Below are 21,225 nucleotides of genomic sequence, written 5' to 3'. Positions count from 1 at the left end.
GCAACAAATTTATAATTGTTCAGAAAAAATTTGGTGGTGTAAAGGATATTGTGATCTAACTCTCTAAAAATTTGGTGGTGTAAAGGATTCAGCGGGCGATAATAGCTTAATTATGTAAAAAAATTTAAACGAACATATATTTTTGCAATTTTTTGATTTTTTAATATAAAAATAAAAAGGCTCTAAGTACGTTTACTCCTACGTATTCCCGCTTTCAGCAGGGAGAAACGTCATCAAATACCTGCGGGAGTGTGCTTCATAAACCTAGGCCCTCCCCTTAGTCCCCTACCCATCTTCCATCGCAGCAGCAGCAGCAGCAGCCATGGCGATGGCGGCCGCCCTCCCCCTCCTCCTCGGGCCCCGTCCCATCTCCGCGAGGCCCACCACGTCTCCTTTCCACTACCACCGCCTCGCTCTTCCTCCCCGACCCGCCACCCTTTCCGCCCCAGCTGGCAGTGGCACCCACCCGCGCAAGTGCGGACGCCTCCAACAGCTCCATGCCGCCTCCTGCTGCAGCAATTCCGCCGCCGCTTCCGCAGGCGCCGCAGCGGGAGGCGGTGCCGGCGCAGGCGCAAAAGATTGGCGGCTCTTGGCATGGTAACTCGGTTCCGCGTCAGTACTTATTCTTGTGCTCTGCGTGCAAGTGCAACTGCTGGCTCCTTGCCAAGAAATTAGTAAGGATTCAGGCGTGCTCATATTGAAATTGTAATGTGTCATGGCAGGTATTTGATGGCTCTTGATAAGAATCCGGTGGTAACTAAGGCGATTACTTCTGCTATCCTAACTCTAGCCGGGGACCTTATCTGCCAGGTGACTAGTTCTCACTGCAAACGTTATATTTGCAGCATTCTGCTTCGATCTTATACAATGCAAGTGAAATTGGTAATGTGTGTAATTATTTGATGAACCATGGTTTCGAAGCATGGCCCCTTGTTTAGATACCCCTTTTAGACCTTCCTAGTCCTGCACAATGAACGGCTAACGCATAGCCAAGCCTTGTCGAGGTCAGAGAGAAGTTTAGTGCTGCAGAGGTCCGAACATAAGCTTGCCATTTCAATTTTCTGACAGTATTATGGAATCTTGTTAAAGATGCTTGTAAAAATTAAACTGATTTTCTTCATATATTTACCATTTAATCCATTACTGTTGTATTTGCTACTTATGTGACTTCTGAACCTGTAGTTGACAATAAACGTCTGCAGTTCCGCTATGAAACCTTGCTTGAATGGATCACTGAATTGTTTTTGGTTTATAGGTATTGCTTTTTGATGTTGTTTACTGCTACCTAACATATATGTCTACTTTTGTTTATATTTCAGCTTGTAATTGATCGAGCGCCGAAGCTAGATTTGAAGAGAACATTTGTATTCACATTCCTGGGACTTGTCCTGGTTGGACCAACGTTACATGTCTGGTAATCTTGTCTATGCTGCAAAAGTGCTCTTGATTTATTAGTCTATGTCTGGTTATCAGTAGTCACTAGTCAGTGTAGTCAGTGTTCTCAGCACGCTACTCTTTGTTTAATAATTAGTCTCCACATGCAGGTACTTGTATTTGAGTAAATTAGTGACTATCAGCGGAGCATCAGGTGCAATAGCTCGCCTTTTACTTGACCAGGTTTGCATTCTGTCCCTTTCTCCTTCCCAACCACAAGGATCGATATGATAATTATATTGTTTTCTTGCATGTGCTGTTCTACCTTGTTTCTACGTTTATTGTATTTCTCTTTAACATATCTTTTCCCTGCTCCTTCTGTCCAGTTTGTTTTCTCTCCCATTTTCATTGGAGTTTTTATGAGCTTATTGGTCACATTGGAGGGAAATCCATCTCTTGTAGTGCCAAAGCTTAAGCAGGTGAGGCGAACCTTTTATTATAGATTCTCTCATACCACAATGCTATGTGTATGCTCTCATTTACTGCTATCTAATTTTTGTTATACTATTTAGGAATGGTTATCATCAGTATTGGCAAACTGGCAATTGTGGATACCATTTCAGTTTTTGAATTTTTACTTCGTCCCGCAAAAGCTTCAGGTATATATAAATGCATGTCAACAATATTTTAGAATATAGTGTTTAGCACTCTGGAAAGTGTTTTTTTTCTTTTTGTTAATCTTAGCATAATGTATGCATTGATCTCACCTAAATTATTGCCCAATTTTTTCAGGTTCTTGCTGCCAATTTTGTAGCCCTCGCATGGAACGTGATTTTGTCATTTAAAGCTCACAAGGAGGTTGTAGTGAAATAGGTAATCTCGTCTGGTAGATACAACAACCCAGGTTTCCATCTCTTATGTTAGTTTTGTTGAAGTGATTGCATCACTTTCACTCCGTGCCAATGCAGTTTGCCTGTGTTTATAACCAAGAAAGGTTCAGGGTTATTACTTGAACTTTTCCTTTCTGAAATGGTTTATGCCTGTATGGATGTGGTTATTAATCATTCATTGGTATCTCCTTTGAGCAACTTTAGTAAGAACACAGAATATGTATATTTACAGTAATGCATAAGCATATTACTCTTTCATGGTTATATTATGGGCAGCCAGTACAATTCAAGTTAATGTTCCATTCCGAGGCGGGCTAACTATATTTTCTTTAGTTCAGTTTGACGAATGTGCCGTCTGTTATGTTTGTTATTGCTTTATTGTGAGGGGAGGATTTGTTGCACTGGACTTGCCAGACCGTAGACATTTGTTTCCATAGGCATTACATCTGTTGGTTGATGCATCACAACATGTCGTTTAAACAACTGCGCATTATGTGAAGTCATGAATCAGGGAAGTAGCTGCATTAGTGGTCTAGTCTTTGTCTGCCCAATGTATTTTTGTTGGAAATCCAGGTTGATTCATCCTCTTTTTAGGAAGAGGTCTGCTCATCCTTGCATCCGGCACTGTATTAAGACTTGGCATGAAGTGCAACTTTATGTCGAAGTGAAGGTTTTGTTGAACTCTACTTTATAAACACTAACAGAGATAATCCTCACGTATATTATATTCGCTCAGTATTATTATGTACTACTTGTAGTATTGTGACTGTCTCTGAGTGATGTCGAAAACCACAAGAGAGGTCATTGTAGGCATTGTATATGCCTCTGAACTTCCCTTTCATATTTTTTTTTACCAGCTATGGGAGTCGCTTTGATCTGTTTCTGTGCGCTTTTGTTACTCCATGTCCATTATTGTGTGGACTTATTTTCTGCCACCCTTAAAAGCAACACTGTGGATGACTTGTGATGTCAGGTCCTCGTCTTTATCTTTTAGTTAGTTATTTGGAAAGATAAAAAATCGTAGATGTACAAATACACATATTGATGTTCAGTCGACGAGACTTCATTTTGATGGGAAACAATCTCCAAATCATAGGTCGAAACAGAAACCTAGCAGGATAAGCGGAAAAAAAAAGTCCATTCTAAAGACTAATCGTGGACCGGTGTCTAAGCACAGGCTGCAGTGAAGGCCTTCTTCCCACCGCTGCCGCCGGTGGATCCGGCTGGAATGACTTTCAGGACGTTGAACCTCAGTCTTTGACAGGGGCCTGTTGCATTGCAGAAATGATACTTCAGCAATGAACAATATTCCCTTGGCAAAAGACTATCCAGTGAATTGAAACAAAAGTTTCACAGCACGACAGAAGTTCTATTCTGTAGGTGAATGTTGGAAGGCTAACATAGTGTTCATTTGATTCACAAGTGAGATACCAAGTTATGAGCGCATGTAAGTATTACCTGCACTGGCCGATGATGAAATGGTCACCTTCCTTGACACGGAAGCATGGGGGAGATGTGAGCTGGAATGTTGGAATGCCTCTTCTCATAATATGGAACAAACACTTCGATTCTTCAATAGTAATTTGAAATCCTAAACAAACTAATCATACGCCCTGCACACGGTAGTCTATATTGTACCAAGCATATAAAGCACTGCATTAAGCTCGTTGTACAGATAAGAATCCAAAATTCCCCGTACAACTCCAAACCTTCCCTCTGTAATAATTTCGAAATTACAATGCTTCACTGACGAATCAAGACCATGCATTTACATAAGCATTTCGCAACCCCAATAAGATGCTAGCTTGATCCACCTCACCTTTCACAAAGTACGCCACGGACGGCCACCAACGTGGCGTGGTGAAGCACATCGCCTCCTCCTCCATCATAACCGTCGCGCCCCTCACGATGTAGATGGCCATGCCGAGGAGGTCCTCCCGGCGTCCCCATCAGTGCCGCGGAGTCACATCAGCACCCGTGGATAGCATCCTCCATGTGCCACATCCATATCGGTGCCGCGAAGTCACCCACGCTTCCTGCTTAGAGGAGGCGGAGGAAGGGGACTCCTCTGAGAGGTTGATTCCGATGAACTCCACCTTGGGCGAGAGCACGTGGGAGATGCGGAAGCGGAACGTGGAGGGCGGAGCCGCGGGGCGAGTCAGGATTAAGGTCCACGTGAGGAGGTGATCCATGGGATGCAAGAGGGGTGATAGGGAGCGAAGGGGTACGAGCTTGGGGCGGCAAGGTAGCTAGGGGTTACCCCAATGGCAATTACATGTAATTACCCCTAACTCTATGGATACTGTGATAAGTGGAATGTGTGGAACGCCTATTTTGCTGCTCCATCAAAATAAACTGTAACCTACCCTGCTTCATGGAGTTGGGTGCTCCGAAATTAGTGGAGTTAGGGTGTTTGACAGAGCTCTACCTAAATCCATGGCGGAGTTTAGAGTTAGAGCTATGCCAAACACTCTCTTATAATGATATTTTTCTAAGTACCGAAAGGGTAATGACATTTCAAATTCGTAATATTTTTTAGGGAAAACCATCCTGACATCTTTATTGATATCAAAACTATGATATTTATAATGACATAAATATAAAAACCCCATTAACTAGATTAATATAGCGACCGTGCAACAATGGAAAGAGAGAGGGGAGCCTCGTGTCAAGAGATGAAAGAAATGGCCCAAGTGAGGTAGGAAATATTCGGCCCAGCCCAAAAGCAGCCTAAAAATCTTCGGCATAAAATAAAAGCAGTGTAAGTATTTTATAGCTGTTTCGTAGTAAAATAGTTTAAATAGAAATGGGCCGTGGGCCTGCTTCCTATGGGCTTGAAAAAGCAGTCGCCGGAAAGGAAGCAGACGACGGACGGACGAAGCATCATCTCCTGCTCCGCCACGCATCCAATACCTACAAGGCCCAGAACCCACGCCGTGCTCGCTCCTCCCCCCGAAGCCCCGCACCCGCGGTCATGATCGCCGGCGATGGGGGATCCGGGACCGCCGTCCGCTACCCCTGACCCTCCCCCGCCGGAGGACGACAGGTGGGTGCTCCTGCCGGCCAGCGAGGTCCGAGGAGCCGACGCGCCCAAGGTCTTCCACTGGGAGGATCTGCAGCAAGAGCTCGCGCGCCTCTGGAGCCTCTCCGCCGCGCTCCAAGCCGCCAGGGACCGCAAGGCGCACCTCGCCGCACGCCTCGAGCCCGCACTAGAGGTAATTAATAACTTTTGTCGATTCATCAGGTGTCGCTCCTTGCTTCGTAGTGGAATGGTCGGATCCGGATCTTGTGTGCTTTAGATTCCCATTACATACGGATAGTCTGATCCTTGGTGTCCTTTTGATCCTGAATTGGGAAGATTTCTATTATTCGTTCCCCTACCTTTGATTGTTCTTGGAATGTGAGAAAAAAAAAAAGGAAACCCCACATCCCCAATTCTTCACGAAAGGAAGCCCTGCGGCTGATTGAATTTGTATCTATGGAGTCATTCTGGACGTTTGGCTTGTAGCTTTAACTATTAACATGTTTATGGACAGGCAAGGAGGGCATTCCTTCAGCAGGATAATGAATTGGCTGAAATGAGGCAGAGACTGCAAGAGCATGGTGATCACATTGGGGATTTGAAGATGCGCACCAAGAAATTATCCGAGAATGTTGACGATCGAAGGGAACAGCTTTGCATCAAGATTAGAACGTTGTCAGTGGCAAGCGAGACTCTTGGCGCGGCACGCGGTAAACTTGAGGTATTCGATATTTGCATGAGACACGAAGAAATGGTTGCACAATGTCCCTTCTTTGTGGACGTTATCAGTTCCTAGATACTAATATAGTAAAACCACAGTTTAGTAAGCTTTTGTTCTATTCTGTAACTGGTTACTTTCTAGTCTCTGTTAAAGCCATAAATGCCCCACACATCAATGAGATTATTGAATACTGCTCATTTACATTTTATCTCCCTTTTGAGCTCAAAGAATCCTCTCACTAACAAAAGGCTATGAAATATGCAAGGGTACTGAAGCAAGTATTTTAATATTTTCCTTGAGATACTTTTGAGTACAAACAAAAGATGCTTATGTAAGTAATAATCATTTTGTTAATATATTTGTCTAAAGTTGTGTAAGATGTGCTCTTGTCTTAAATGTATTGCTCTGTGCATTTGGATTCTCAAGATGTTGATTCTAGGAAAGATTTTTTTTCCATGCATTCAAACTGGATATGAGTTAGCTGTTCTATTCCACTAGTCTTACCAGAACATTTTATTTTGTGGTTATAGGAAGCTAAAAAATTGCTGTCAGGGGAAAATGGTCATGGACGCCTTAAAAATCTGGAACAGAAGTTGCGGATGAGACAACAACATATGATAACGCAAGTTGCTCAGACATATCCTGTGCGGCCTTTGGATGAACAATCTCCAGATGACAAGGCCGTCCTAACCTCTAACAACATCAAAACAAGTATGTCATTTTTTGCATCGCAACTTTCAAGGGTTTTCAGTTCAGTATACATGCTCTCTATAAAATGCTATGGCTGTATTTTTCAAATCAAAATATTGTATATTACTGGTGTACAGTAGCGGATCTTAATTAAAAATAAGAGAGGCTAGCTGATGGCCAAATAATAATTATAATTATGGGCACATGATGACAGTTGTTAACAAAGAAAGGCTAAAGTGATGACTAAGCTACAATGCTGTACAAAGCTTGACTTCATGTCTGGTAGTGATTTCCTAGTAAGACAGTACAGTTGATAATAAAAATCACCCAAGTCGATGGGGAGAACTATTGCTGCTAGTTCACTGGCTTGTTTAAAAAATTTCTCTTAAAAAATAGGGAAATTGGTTGGTGACCAGGGTATCCGACGTCCTCTTTAGCGAGAATACGATCAGTCTAGCATGTTGCAATGTTTAAAAAAATTCCATAAAACTCATGTGTATAATACACATGAAGATAAGTAAACCTGCAAAATTCAACTTCAAATTCATCTTTGGTATTGAGATTCAAATAACGCAAGGGGTACTGCTAGCACATGATGAACAATGCAGACTTACTGCTTGTCTATTTTGTTTCTTGACATCTAGCATGAATTTGAAATTGAATTTTTGCAGGTTTACTTTACTTAACTTTGTGTGTACTACGTACATGTTTTTTGAATGAATTTTTGAAACACTGCAGCATGCTGAATTTGCTAATCGGTATGCTGGAACCCCTGGATACGAAATCTGCACTCTAAAAAAACATTGGAAGATGCATATGAAACATGAAGACTTTTAATCTTTTTGTCAGACTTGATGGATAGAGAACTAGATCTCTAAAATTATTGCTACTAGTTCATCTGTCTTAATATTCTTCTTTTTGAAATGGTAAACTTAATGTTTTTTGTAGAAACTTAAATGCTACAGACAATTTTCAGGCAATGCTGAATCAATGTTGTCAAATGGCTCACAAAACAGATCTTTGGCCATATTGGGTCTACAGTTATCAAAGCTTTCTGTGAAAAAGATCGGCTACTTCAGTGACAAGACAGAATTTCAGAAATCTGCTACTGTTCTGGGATATGCTGCACATGTATGTAACTATGTATAATCTAATTTGATTAATTATTGTCAAATGAAAGTTGATTTCACCATTCATTTGTATTTTCTTCTACTTTCGTTTCTTCAGTATTTTGAATTTTGATTGGTTTATATTTTATTATGTTCTAGAACGAAGAGATATTCAGATTAGGTGGATGTATAACTTAACATTGCTCTTCGATTTGTACTATTTTACAATGATAGACCTAACCGTTTGTTTATTTTGAATCATAGGCAGTCTCCCTCATTGCATCATATCTCAATGTACCTCTTCGATATGCTTTGCGCTTTGGAGGTTCACGGTCATATGTTCTTGATCATGCGTCTTCAGTTGAGCCATCATCTATAACCTCAGTAGTAAGTTCTGTCCCTCTGAGCACAAGCATGAGGACAACGGAATTCCCTCTATTTTTTGATGGCCAGGAGTCAACAAGATCAGCATATGCAATATTCTTGTTGAACAAGGTTGGTCTCCTTGCTATTTGGGTATTTATTTTGTAAAGTGAGCACTAATTAATTGCTCTTACTTTTTAGCACTGTTGTTGATCACAGAATCAGGATGATGTAAAATGAACTAAGGAAAAATATACATGTTTTCCTCTTGTTGCCCTGTTTGCCTAATCTGGAAATTTGTCCCCAAGTCACTAGAAGGTAGAAACATTTTTAGTGCTATCAAAGATGGTTTGAAAGGCCTGCCTATGTCTGTTTGTTAATCCCCTTGAATCTTGATTCAGCTTCAAATAGACAAATAGGTGGTTTTGAATCCTAATCCGAGCAGAATATAATTGTTTTTGGGTACTTGAGTGGGTGAATGAGTAGAAATAGCTCAGTTTAGGATAAATATCAATCTTAAGTGAATTTGACAGAACATTGTAGAAGTACCAAAAGTGTCAGCTCGTGAAGATGTTTGCATGTTTCTGGACTACTATGAAGCTGCAAGGAACAAATAATCCAACAAAAAATTTAGCGATCCATGGAACCTGAAATTCTGATCAACATTCAACAATATAGGTAACTGGGAGTCCTTTTTTCTAGAATAGCCTGAACTGCAATTGATAAATGCAGAGTTGTTCCATGTTTTTTAGCCAAAATTTTCTGTTGAATATTGTAACCATCTGAAATCTGTGGTTATCAAAACTCCCACAAGTGTACATTTGTATTCCATCCCTTTTTGGTATTGTTTCGTTTTAGACGTTAACCTATCGCTTGTGGTTCCCGCAGGATATTGAACAACTTCTGAATTATGTTGGTGCTGAAAGTCTTGGGCCGAGACATGTATTAGCTAACCTCAAGCAGCTGACAACGATCATCCAGTCACAACAATACATTTCTAGTTGATTGATTTGTGACCCTAAAACAGTTTTGGAGTTCAAAGTGAGTTTAGTGCAGATGCGGTTTGGTGCTATTTTTAACAGCCACCGTTGTTTTCCCATGACACAATAGAGTACATGTTGCTCTTTAGTAAACGAGCAAATCAACTTGTTGGTGCAAAATGTTCTCACTTCCAGGTGTACAGGAAAAATGTGGAGAATAAATTTGAGATGTTAGTGAGCAAGACGAGCTGCTTGTTCCTTCCAGACTTTTGTTTTTGTAGGAGTGTGTTTCGTAATAGTACTTTGAAAGTGCATCCCTGGTTGATACCCTTTGAGTTTTGACCTAAGAGCGGGCTTGCACATCATATCGATACACTTTACCGAAGCCAGAGTATTTTACTGTAATCACGATTGTAATTCGGTAGCATATGTTTTAGCAAAGTATGATATTAGCTTGGGTGGGGATAATCCTCGTCTATGGTTGAATCATTTTTTGAATTTTGTAACCAGTCGTGTGACTCTGACCTGTGGTATAACAAAAAAAGTTTTCTACTAAATCTGAGGCGGCACAAAACTCTAAGTTGCGGAGATGCTTTTCATAGGCATCGGGGCGGCAAAAATCCAAAATTAGACAATATACGTGACTGTATTTACCGAAATATACAATATGTTAGCGTATTTACAATTTTAGCATCCGTATTCGGCACACCATGTGTCGAATATATGTGTCGAATATGGCACTGTAGCTCATATTCAGCACACGGTGTGCCGAAAATGACACTGTAGCACAATTTTCGGCACACCGTGTGCCGAAAATGGACTGTAGCACAGTATTTTAGCACACCGTGTGCCGAATATGGACTGTAGCACCGTATTTTGGCACACCGTGTGCCGAATATGGACTGTAGCACCGTATTTCGGCACACGGTGTGCCGAATATGAACTATAGCACCGTATTTCGGCACACCACACTCCGAAAATGAACTGTACCGCGTGTGAACAGTAACAACTGTGAGTTTGAATTTCGTTTTTCCTCTTTTTCAAAACGGTGGTCTTCTGTTACTCCAAAAATGTTAAAACTTTTTTTACATATTCCATAATCCATGTGCAACCCATTTTAATTGGATTCACCAAAAAATCCTTTGTATATTTAAAACTAAAATTATTCAAAAAAGACTACTTTTATAACTTGTAATAATTTTTAGTGTCTCAAATAAACTCCCAAAAATCTAGAAAAATTCACTAATATTCTTATTATGTGATGAACTAATTTCTAAAATTATTTTCAGCTCTAGTTTATATGATGAAAAAATGAGTTACTTTGTAATGCTTCATTTACATGAAATTTCGGGGCAAGGAGATTGTCAATAATGCCTGGAGGCTCCTCGTCTCATGGCTGTGTTTGGTTCCTAGATTAAACGAGGGACTGTATGGAAGCCCGGTTTTAGGCATAAAACTAGTATTAAATACCGGCCCAAATTCTTTTCCAACGTGTGTTGGAAAATATTGTTTGGATGGGCTGTAGATATAAAAGAATCACACTCAGATCAGGCCTTTCCACCTGTGAAAAAGAAAAAGAAAAAAAAAAGCAAATCCGTATTATTGGTCGACCGGGTCTAGGCCGGCGGGTGGTGGGACAATATTTTGAGGTTTTTTCAAACTTTAAAAGCTACTTTATCTCAAATTGGGTGTCCATTTTTGAAAATCGTGTAGACCATGTTGTTGTTAACAATTAATGCAACAAAACAAGATCCAATATTAATATTTTTGTTGAATTTTTTAAAACATTCAACAATTCAAATGCCCAATTTCAAAAAGTTGAATACACTATTTCAACAAATCACATAAAAATTAACAAATTGTTGAACCAACAGGTTGTCACAAATTGTTGAAATTGGCCTCACAACTTGCTGAACATGTGAATTAGGTATTCCAAATTGTTGAATCAACATATTATAAAAAATGTTGAAATTAAAAAAATTGAATTAGGTTTTACAGATTGTTGAATCAACATATTATCACAAATTTTTTAAATATGTCACATGGATTAAATTATAGGTGGAAAAAATCTGGGGCCGAAAAGCAAAAAAAAAAAAAAATTGCTACATGGACTTAATGGACTGACCAATCTCCTATTACGAGTCGGTCAGCCGGCCTCTAGTGCCCTAAAAAAGCAGTTGGTGCTGAAAGTCTCAGGCCTGAGACATGTATTAGCAGGGGAATTAATTTTACGAGCAATTTTGCTATCTCACTGACATATTGGCTCATTTGAGTCACTGACAGTGAATCGAAATGGTAAATTGTTAATCGCTCACTCGGGAGGATGGTGAAAAATTAATTGATCCTGTAGTAGCTAACCTCGAGCAGCTGATAAGGATCATCCAGTCGCAACAAAACATTTCTAATTGGTTGATTTGACCCAAACACAAATTTGGTGTTCTCTGTGAGTTCAGTCCAAGAATCCAGATGCGGATGGTGCTAATTTAAACAGGCAGCCTTCTTTTTCCTTGCGACACAGAAGAGCTAATGTTTCTGTTTGCTGATATGCTTACTGTAAACGGGTAAACAACCTGTTGGTGTAAATCTTGTCACTTGCAGGCGTACAGGGAAGATGTGGATAATAGATGAGAAGTTGTTAGTGCGCAAGTATAGCTGCTTGTTCTTGCCAGTCTTACCGGTGTTTCGTGCTAGTACTGCGAACTGAACAGCAGTGAAATTTTGGCCGACGAGCGATCTTTCTTGTACCTTGCACAGCAGATGCGTGAAATGCGTTGCGTTGTTCAGTTCTTCCTTTCAACCTTGTTCATCATCTATGGTTGTCGATCCAGCAAGCATTGATTCATGCCACCATTGGCATTACCCCACAGCCACAGGCAAAGGTCACCGACCACATGCTGCACTATCATTGTACCCTCTGGGACAGGTTAAAAGAAATCAGCATGCCTTTTGCCTCTGCATGCAAATAGCTAGAATGGATGGTGCGAACTGTGAATCCAATATGAGTGAGCGAGCTTCTTCTAGCCCGTTTCGGTCAGAGCTTGATCTCACGGCTTTTGAGCCAAGAATGGCACATTTGAGACTCTTTCTACCTCAAGGTAAACTCGATGCCAGTAAAGCAAAGCATTGCAGCACCATGAAAGGAGATGGGGAAAGCTTCTTGTCTTAGCAATGGAGCTGTACGGTATGGTCCTAACTGTTAACTCCAGTCTGCAGAGTTGCAGGAGCTGGCAGAGCCAGGTCAGATGGACTGGATGGTCGTATGGGGGAGGTGAGGTGAGGTGAGCACGACAGCTATGGATCAAAGGATACTATGATTGCCTTGCACTTTCCCTTTCCCTTTCCTCCGCAGCAAAGAAGGCAAGGTCATCGTCGTCGTCGCCTTTCCGTGCCGACCAAAAGCATTGTCGCCGCTGGCTATGGTGGTGCTCCAAAGCAAAGAATCCTAGAAGGAAAAGGAGCCACTGCACTGTAGCTTGGATTGGTGCCTCCTTGCTTGCTTTATTCCCTCCCAGCGCTTGTCCCCTCTGTCCATCCCCTTGCTTTCCCCATCCGCCATCCCGTTCCCTGTCGCTGCATTCGTGCGAGACGATTCATTTGAAGGATTCTGGCTCCTGCTGCTCCCTGCCTGTCGTCTCGTCACGGCAGGTGCGTGCGTCTTCATCTCCCAGTTCTTGCGCTGTAGGTACTGCTCATTTCTTGAGTGCCATCGTTGGATTCGTTCGTAGTGAACGGCCATATGCTTTCTGCTGCCAAAGCTCTTTATTTCCTTCTGCGTAGTCTCATTCTGTTGATTTGATCTGCAAATTTCCTCATATTTCACTTGTTTTACTATAATTTACTATTGTTTTCCTCTCGTTTGGATCACTTTTAGACACATGTTACTCAATAGAAACTAGGGTGTCTGCCGAAGGATTGGGTATCTGATCAAATTTGTCACTATTGGTACCAATAATGTGCTCATCTTGTAAAGCAGTGCCTTTCCCTTCCTCATTGCTGTACAATTTTAGGCAGTAGAGATGAAGGATCCTCGACCAAGTTTGCAATGTTAGACAGCAGAGACGAAATGTTCTCCAACCAAAAAAATCACATGAAAACACATGTCCTATTTCTCTTGATCTGTGGCTGAAACGACGCTGACTTCACCACCTCATATCTTGGGATCGAGTTGCCTTCACATGCTTAATGTACTATACTTGTTTTCAACTATTTCTATAATACTGTCTACTGATCTGCTTCCTTCTTCCCGTTACCAGGCTAGGTTTTTGTCTCAGGACTGAATTCAAGGCGATAAATATGGCTTTCGATACGAACAACCTTCTATCGCAGATCAAGACAACAGTGTATTCTTCTATCAGACTTGGCTATCAATCTGCTTGTGATTATCCTGTAGTACTCGGCGCTGGTATTTTGGTGCTGTTCCTGCACAAACTTTTCCCTTCTCTGTTCACCTTCCTACTGTCTTCCTCTCCCGTGTTCCTGTTAACTGCACTTCTTCTTGGAACACTTTTGAGTTATGGTGAACCAAGTGCTCCAGTGATTGGAAAGGAAACATTTGAGAAACAGCAAATTTTGTCCCCTAAATCCAACATTTCCATTACTGACTATTCAATTGAGGAGGTCGAGAATGTTGATGTCAAGGTGCACGCAGCTAAGAGATTTGAAAGCCACGCTGTCTACATTGAGGACAGAACTTCTGAAGGTATTTTGCATGACACTGAATGTGATGAAGAAAACATCATATCTGTGTCAGCCGATACTATTCTTTGTGCAGAATCTTCTGAGTTTTCCAAGAGCAACACAATTGTGGAAAGAGAAGAGTATGTCAAGGAAATCTGCGAGAAGGTTGAGCTGCAAGAATTTGAGAGCACCAATACTGAGAGGGTTCATGAAGAAGTGAAAAATCAGCTTCAGCTCGGTGAACTCATGAGCACATGCTGGCAACCTGTTCCGAGGCAGGATCCTTGTTCTGATTCTGAATCTGATCTTACCGAGAGTTCTTCTGATGCATCAATCACTGACATTATTCCGATGCTCGATGAGCTGAACCCTCCTGCAAACATGGGGACTAGTCACCCTAACCCAACCTTCAGTGGCAACCTGAATTCCTCATCAGCAGATGACGAAGATGACTCTGAGGAGGATGGTGACCTTAGCTCAAATGATGATGGAGCAGAAAAGAAAGATGACAGAAATAACTGGAAGCATGTTAACCCTCTAAGTCCTTTGGATTCGGAAAAGAATAGTAACTTGGAGAGTTTGATGGAACGGCGGCATGCTAAGAATATTCTGAAGTTTGAACTTGACAAGAGGTTAATGGACATGCAAGCTGCTGATGCAATCCAGAAAATGGAGGAGGTGTCACGCTTCCGTGTTCAGGTTCCCTCCATTTCCACACCAAGGCGTAACCCGTTTGATCCTTCAAACGGTTCAGAGGAAATAGTACTGTTACCACAGATTCCTGATTCAGCGCCATCTGTTCTCCTTCCCTGGAGAAAACCATTTGATGTCCCATTTGACCAAATAGTGGACCATGACAGGCAGTTGCCGAAAACTTGGACTCCTCGCCCGTACTTTCCATCAACACAGCATAGGAAGCATGGGAACTTATATGTCCAGCAGTCTACTTATCTGCAACATCACAACGGTGTCAAGCAAGAAAAGTCTGAACTCAGTGGAAAAGATATCTGTGATAGTCACTCGGATGGTGATTCTGAGGTAGCAGGGAACAATGGCAAGTTGTTTGGTTCACTGGAAGCACATATAGGTGAAGAGATTAAAATACTAAGCGCGGCAATTTCAGATGCTTGTGTGTTGGAAGTAAATGATGGAATTAATGAAGGCACTAAAAACACTGATTCTAGCGATGGCACATCTTCGTTTTATGTTCAGAAATCCATATCCAGCATTTCAGAAACAAAGGATTCAGTTTGTGCAGGTAAAGTTGTTCATTTTTCACATTATAACAAATGTAATGCAATTTACCTATTTGAAACATTTGCTCAATTGAGGCTTATGCCGTGCAGGTAGTGAGCAATCGGTATTGTGTTCTCTATCCGAAGAAAATAATTCCGAGCAACATATTGTTGAGGCAGACTCCATCAGTGAAGTTAACTCATTATTTAAGTGTCGCATGGAGGAAGTACTAGTGCAGTCCATTTCAGAGTCCAGTATCAGTCAACCTTTGACGGTTAAACTTGAAGATGAATTGAGTGGCATGTTATCTGCAGGATGTGGGATGCCTGTCATTGAAGCAAGTTCAGTTGAAGAGTTGAATTCACAATTTGCACAGATCAATGAAGAAGAGTTGAATTCACAATGTGCACAGATCCAAGATAGATCAAGTGAAGCATTGCCTGCAGAAAATTCAGAACTGCCAAATGAAGATGGGTATTCTTCAGATTCTACTCTAGATGATCCAGTGGATGTGAAGATCGAAGGTAAACCAAAGGAGCTGCTAACTGAAGATGCTGAGCTTCCTATTTTAGAAGTGAGCTCAGTTGAACAGATGAACTCACTATTCAAGCAAGTCGAAGAAGAAGTGCAGGCACAGATGCCTCAAAGCTCAGAGGACAAGTTTGGTCAACATAAGGGAGAGACTGCTTGTGGTGTGCTAATTCCTGATGATAAGATATAGATTTCTGGAGATGGTGAAGCAATTCTGGATTCAGCAGAGATAAACTGAGGACTGCATGCTATGGTGACCGACACTATGAACGGCGATGATACATCCTATAGGACCAAGATTCACTTGAGAGGGCTTACTTAATCTACTGTTACTGAAAAATATTTTTGGTCTTTGGAGAACGATGGACTCATATTCTCTCTTTTGTTTACTTTGTTCATACGGTGTTCTTGTTTGACAAAATAGATACTAGCATGGATCACTAGTCTGTGTGTCTGCTGAGTGCGAGATTTTGTGCTGGAAAGCTACCTACTAGTATTTGCTTATTTCATTTCATATATATTTACTGATCTTTAATTATGTAAGTCCAAGAGCTTCTATTACTTTACCGCCAAATCTGGGAACGCCATGTCATGTACAGCGTCCGATCATAACCAACGGTGTGGATCACATTACTAGTAGCAACTGCAACTGCAAGCCTCTGTTCCGATTAGGAAGGAACTAGTCGAGTGGAGATGGATACGCCCCGCCCGTGGATTGATTCCTTCTTTTGTTGGTGAGCATGCATCTTCTGGTGGATCGATTCCTTCTTTCATTGGCCAGAATGGATCTTACCTTCATGCTCTTCGGCTTGACAATGTCACTTTGGATCCACCTCCAGATTTTTGTGGCTTTGCGAACCTTAAAATTCTTGCTCTTGACAATGTGATTGTATTGCAAGATTTACAGCACTTAATATCAAAATGGTGTGTACTTGAGTGGTTAAGCCTCCGAATGTGCTTCCAGCTGCCATATCTGCGTGTTCTAGAACCATTGTGCCAGCTACAATAGTTATGTGTTCAGGATTGTGCTTTCCGCGACATTGAGGTTCATGCCCCTAATCTCACAATATTCGAGTACAGAGGTTTCCCAATTTTGATGAATCTTAATGAATGCTTGAAGCTTAAGACAAAAACTATCAGATTCAGTGTTATCAGATTCAGTGTTAAGGAAACCCTCGAATACGTGCTAATTGGAATTCCAAGTATGTTGCCTCATGTTGAGACTCTATTTGTGGAACTTCTCATGAGGACCGAGGTCTCATATTCTTGTGCTCTCCAAACCTTCTATCCTATTTTGTTATCTCACTTCCACTCAGTCATCTTTCAGATGTTCAGATGTCTGGATTTGCACAGTCCCCTCTCAAGTTCATTCAGTTGAGGCATATAACTATGGAAATAACCTTCTGGGGTGATACAAGTTCAGTTTTTCAATTGGCTTATCTTTTGGAAGCAGTTCCTCTGTTAGAGGATCTTCATTTGAAAGTAAGTACGCCCTCCAGTCAAAAATAGCATTCTAGATATGACATGGTTTTCAATGTGTAAATTTGACCACTATCTTTTACTAAAATATACTTATAAAATCTAATAAATTTACGAGATTATGAAAGTATTCTCCAAGACAAATCTATACATATAATTTCATATTTCTAAACTAAATATTTTAAAAATTATTGATAGTCAAAGTATCAAAAGTTTGATCGGATCTTGTCCAAAATATCAAGTATTTGCAACCGGAGGGAGTAATTGTTTTGTATGCCCTACCTTCCTTGTCGTAGTTACACATGTTTGCCATTTCATTCTTATTGAGTGATCCTCATACGCCTCTATCTTGTTTTGTTTTCCCTACTTGTTGATGAGTCATTATTTTGGAAACCCGAATTGTGTGATCTCTCATGCACCATTCATCAATTTGAAAGTCTTAGTAAGTGGAGTAATCTCAGCAAACTATCTCGCTCCTTTTTGCAAAGATAATAGCCATACAATATAGTTACATTGGTTAAATTGGCAAATAGATATTGTTCAACGTTGATCCACAATTACATTGTTTCTCTATGACAATAGCTCTTTTATTTTTATTTTTCTAATTTCTTTGGACACTTTCATATTACAAACTTTTCTCGTTAATTTTTTCTTAAAATTTTTTCTCGTTAATTTTTTTCTCAAAAGTTTTAGCTAAAAAGTTTTTTACAAAAGTTTTCAAAAATAAAAAGACGCGGAGGAAAAAAAATTCCAAAAAAAAAAAGAGAAGAGGCTATCGGAAGGAGACGCGAGCTTACCAGCTCGCACGTGCGAATTAGCACGCGCTCATCTGGACGCATAAATGCACCCTACTGGCTAACGTCCATTTCGTCGTTGCCCGCCTCGGCTCAGTCAGCTCGCAACCACCCGGCCCCCAGCTTCACCTCTCCATGGCCGACCGCGTCCACCCCATGCCACCGCCTCCGCGACCGGATCAACAAGCCCACGCCGCCGCGGCGCCCACGGAGACCACGCCGTTGCACCCGGCCTTCCACCGCCCTCCCGCGCCGCCGCCGGGCACCTACGTCATCCAGGTCCCCAAGGACCAGATCCTCCGGGTCCCGCCCCCGTACCGCGCCCGCCGATACAAGAAGCTCGCCGCGCGCCCCGAGCGACGCCGCCTCCTCCGCCGCGCATGCTGCTTCGCCTGCGCCGCCGTCATCCTCCTCGTCCTCCTCGCCGCCGCCTTCGCGGGCGCCGTCTACCTCGTCTTCCGCCCCCGCGCGCCATCCTTCTCCGTCGCGTCCCTCTCCATCCGCGGCCTCGACAACCTGACCCTCTCCACGCTCTCCCCGCAGCTCCAGGCCGCCGTGCGCGCGGACAACGGCGCGAACGAGAAGGTCGGCATCGACTACCGCGGCGGCGGGGAGGTCACGGTCTCCTACTCCGGCGAGCAACTCGGCACCGGCCAGTGGCCCGCGTTCTACCAGGCGCCGCGGAACGTGACGGTGTTCTCGACTCGGCTGAGCGGAAAAGGCGTGAGCTTCACCGAGAAGCAGAGGAGGCAGCTCGCCGCGGAGCAGGCGGCGGGCGCCGTGCCGCTGACGGTGGAGGCGACGGTGCCGGTGCGGGTGCGGTTCGGGAAGGTGCTGCGGTCGTGGCCGGTGGACGTGAAGGCGCGGTGCGAGGTGGCCGTGGGCAGGCTGGCGGGGAACGCGGCGGCGGCGAACAGGGGGTGCAGGGTCAGGGTCAAGCCGCTCTGGTGGTGGTGGTGATCGCCGTAGGGAAAATTCGGTGCGCACGTACCGTATGTCAGTCGTCAATTTACCTTGAGATTCGTGCAAAAAATTAGTGTAAAAGAATTATGGAATATGGCTGGATGAGAAGAGTGTACAATCAAGATAGACGACACATGTATAATATATTACAGAGTTGTATTTCTCGTCATTATAGTAGTGACTACAACTATGCATGGAACCCACATAGTATTACTCCTACATGTGAAGTAAATTAATTTTAATTTCTAGAGAATTTTTGGGGTGTATTTTTGGGTTGCAGATGTAACTGGTGAAATTAATATCACAGATAAATTTATGTTATTGTAGGTACAAAAGGAACGTGAACTTTTGCTATCATCTCAAATCAAATGTGAAATTCAGTAGGGACATTTTGCTGTGCCAAGAAGGCTCCTGCGTCCTGCGTTAGTGGTGAATTTTCCAGTTGAGTTTCCTTGGTGTATCTGAATAGACTGAATTCTGTAGCAAAGTCTGTGGGCTGGTGTTACTAGTTTAATACCTACATGTGTGTAAGAGTTTGTTTGTTAGAGCTCTAACTCGGTTTAAGAATTTTTGAGAACTAGATATTTCTAGCTTAGGAATTTGTGAAAGTAGAATTGTGGGTATAATTAAGGTATTTGGACAAGTTATCTTATTTGTATTTTAGACTAAAAATATGAACTTAAACCATTTATTTTAGTATACAGTATCAAAATCTAAAATGTGGAGCTGAAAGCTGAAGCCCTGTTAAATAAGATCTAAAATTTGTTTGCTTGCTACCGAATTATTCTTATCCAGTCATCTTCCTTGGGTTAGCTGCGTGCAAGGTTATTGCTCCAGATGGCATTCTGAAGCTTAGCTTGATCTTATCCTAATACCCTACTACCAATGTCAGTTTCCATTTATTTTTATTAGCATGCATGACCATGTATGTAAGTTGCAATATGCACACCCAATGCATAGTAGTGGAGCGGCTGTTTGTCCAGCTTGGTTGTGCCGGATCGCATTTCCATGCATGTTCAGTAAACATAGCATCCTTGGCTTGTCCTGGCTCTTGTTTTGTTACTTACTAATGTCACAGCGGCATTGTGCGACCTCAGCGCGTAAGAGACGAACGATTCAACAAAAGCAGCGTCGTTTTCATGCATGTACCCATCACCCTCACATCACCTACTGATTCAGTCTAGACTGGACTTTTGCATCTGTATGTCATCTTGTGGGATTGTTTAATTCTGTCAACAACAGGACCGTGCAAATGTAGCACCTGAACGAGAATGATGCAGGAAACAGCATATGTAATTCAGTGTAAGCGTAGTCATCTTTGTGTTTTCATTTTCGTCTCCCAGCTGTTCCCCATTCGAGCTGCATCAGCAAGTAGGTAGAGTGCGTCGGTCAAACAAGCAACCGGAGGGATAGAAAATGCAGCTGTTCCCCATCCATTATTCATAGCCAAAGTCAGCTGGGTCAGTCTCATGAGGCAGGCTGCTGCCTGGAGTGGTGCGTTCATCGTCTTCATATCAACGCGGATGAGAGAGCTAGCTCCATTTGAAGCACAGAGGCATCTACCATTTCTATTCGGCGTCTCTGAATGTTAACAAGGAACCATTAATCTGTTTTGTTTTTGTTCACAATCGGACGGATTAGGTCACAATCAGGCATAAATCAAATATGCCTAATTTGGTCATGATCAAATTGATCAGCAAGGTTTTCGTTGTGACTAGGTAAAGCTGGGCCTTGATCACGAAACCGGTAGGTACTGAAACCTTGATCTTGGTCCAGCCTCTTTTGAGGTTCTCTTTTTTCTTGCCCCTTTTGGTCCGGCTGCACATGGCCATGGTCGTCGCAGAGAGGCGAAACTGGTGCACTGACATGAACGAAGCTGGCTTCTTCGAGCTGCTCCACCATTCGCTCACGGACATGGTCGGATACTCAGATCTACCAGCTCGTGAGGTAGAAACAGATCCAATTTTTTTATTTAACTTTTGAGAATCAGATTGGGATGTTCTTCTGCCATTGATTGAGAAGTATTCAAGCTTTGACATGGATGATTAGTGCTACATATTAGCAATCAATTGAAGGTGATTTGATGAATGTTTGCGCCGAGTTCAACAGTTTTCTGAATGCCATCTGGCTTTCCTCAATTCTCTGATTTTCGTGATTTTTGGAACAAATAAATTCACGGGTCCGAATTGTCCCTCGTTACCCAAAGGACTATAGAGATTATCCCTATGGGTTTACGGGGATGTCATATGCCCATAAAAATCTCCTCTGGCTTTTAATTTCCTAGGTTTCTTCTCCCTAGCATCCAAACAAGCCCTAAAGTGTTGGGAATTTCTTACCTTCTATCTGAGGAAGAAGAACAAAGAAACAGGCAGTAGAAAGGATCAAAACAGCATGCC

At 42.2% G+C, this 21,225-nt stretch overlaps 4 protein-coding genes across 5 annotated transcripts; all 4 read left to right on the top strand.

Moving 5' to 3' along the window:
- The first annotated feature begins 235 nt into the window (after positions 1-235).
- LOC133904226 (protein sym-1-like) lies at positions 236-2,528 on the top strand. The gene is made up of 7 exons (XM_062345686.1): positions 236-597; positions 723-810; positions 1,320-1,414; positions 1,545-1,617; positions 1,761-1,853; positions 1,947-2,033; positions 2,167-2,528. The coding sequence occupies exons 1-7, from the start codon at positions 323-325 to the stop codon at positions 2,245-2,247; spliced, it is 792 nt and encodes a 263-aa protein (XP_062201670.1). The 5' UTR covers positions 236-322; the 3' UTR covers positions 2,248-2,528.
- A 2,578-nt stretch (positions 2,529-5,106) lies between these two features.
- LOC133905436 (vacuolar protein sorting 38-like) lies at positions 5,107-9,425 on the top strand. The gene is made up of 6 exons (XM_062347205.1): positions 5,107-5,479; positions 5,801-6,007; positions 6,538-6,718; positions 7,674-7,828; positions 8,071-8,301; positions 9,058-9,425. Exons 1-6 carry the CDS (start codon positions 5,252-5,254, stop codon positions 9,172-9,174), a joined length of 1,119 nt encoding a protein of 372 aa, XP_062203189.1. The 5' UTR covers positions 5,107-5,251; the 3' UTR covers positions 9,175-9,425.
- A 2,675-nt stretch (positions 9,426-12,100) lies between these two features.
- Positions 12,101-16,102, top strand: LOC133905288 (uncharacterized). 2 transcript variants are annotated; one of them, XM_062347047.1, is made up of 4 exons: positions 12,105-12,244; positions 12,356-12,794; positions 13,403-15,084; positions 15,173-16,102. In XM_062347047.1, exons 3-4 carry the CDS (start codon positions 13,443-13,445, stop codon positions 15,781-15,783), a joined length of 2,253 nt encoding a protein of 750 aa, XP_062203031.1. In that variant the 5' UTR covers positions 12,105-12,244; positions 12,356-12,794; positions 13,403-13,442; the 3' UTR covers positions 15,784-16,102. The 2 variants fall into 2 exon arrangements, with proteins under 2 accessions (XP_062203030.1, XP_062203031.1); XM_062347046.1 differs by having other exon boundaries at positions 12,101-12,427.
- A 1,817-nt stretch (positions 16,103-17,919) lies between these two features.
- Positions 17,920-19,082, top strand: LOC133904261 (NDR1/HIN1-like protein 13). The gene has a single exon (XM_062345719.1). It carries the CDS (start codon positions 18,002-18,004, stop codon positions 18,824-18,826), a length of 825 nt encoding a protein of 274 aa, XP_062201703.1. The 5' UTR covers positions 17,920-18,001; the 3' UTR covers positions 18,827-19,082.
- The last annotated feature ends 2,143 nt before the right edge of the window (positions 19,083-21,225 follow it).

Source organism: Phragmites australis, chromosome 22 (assembly GCF_958298935.1).
Source record: "Phragmites australis chromosome 22, lpPhrAust1.1, whole genome shotgun sequence".
In the NCBI taxonomy this organism is placed as follows: Eukaryota; Viridiplantae; Streptophyta; class Magnoliopsida; order Poales; family Poaceae; genus Phragmites; species Phragmites australis.
This window is presented reverse-complemented; position numbering and strand designations above follow the sequence as displayed.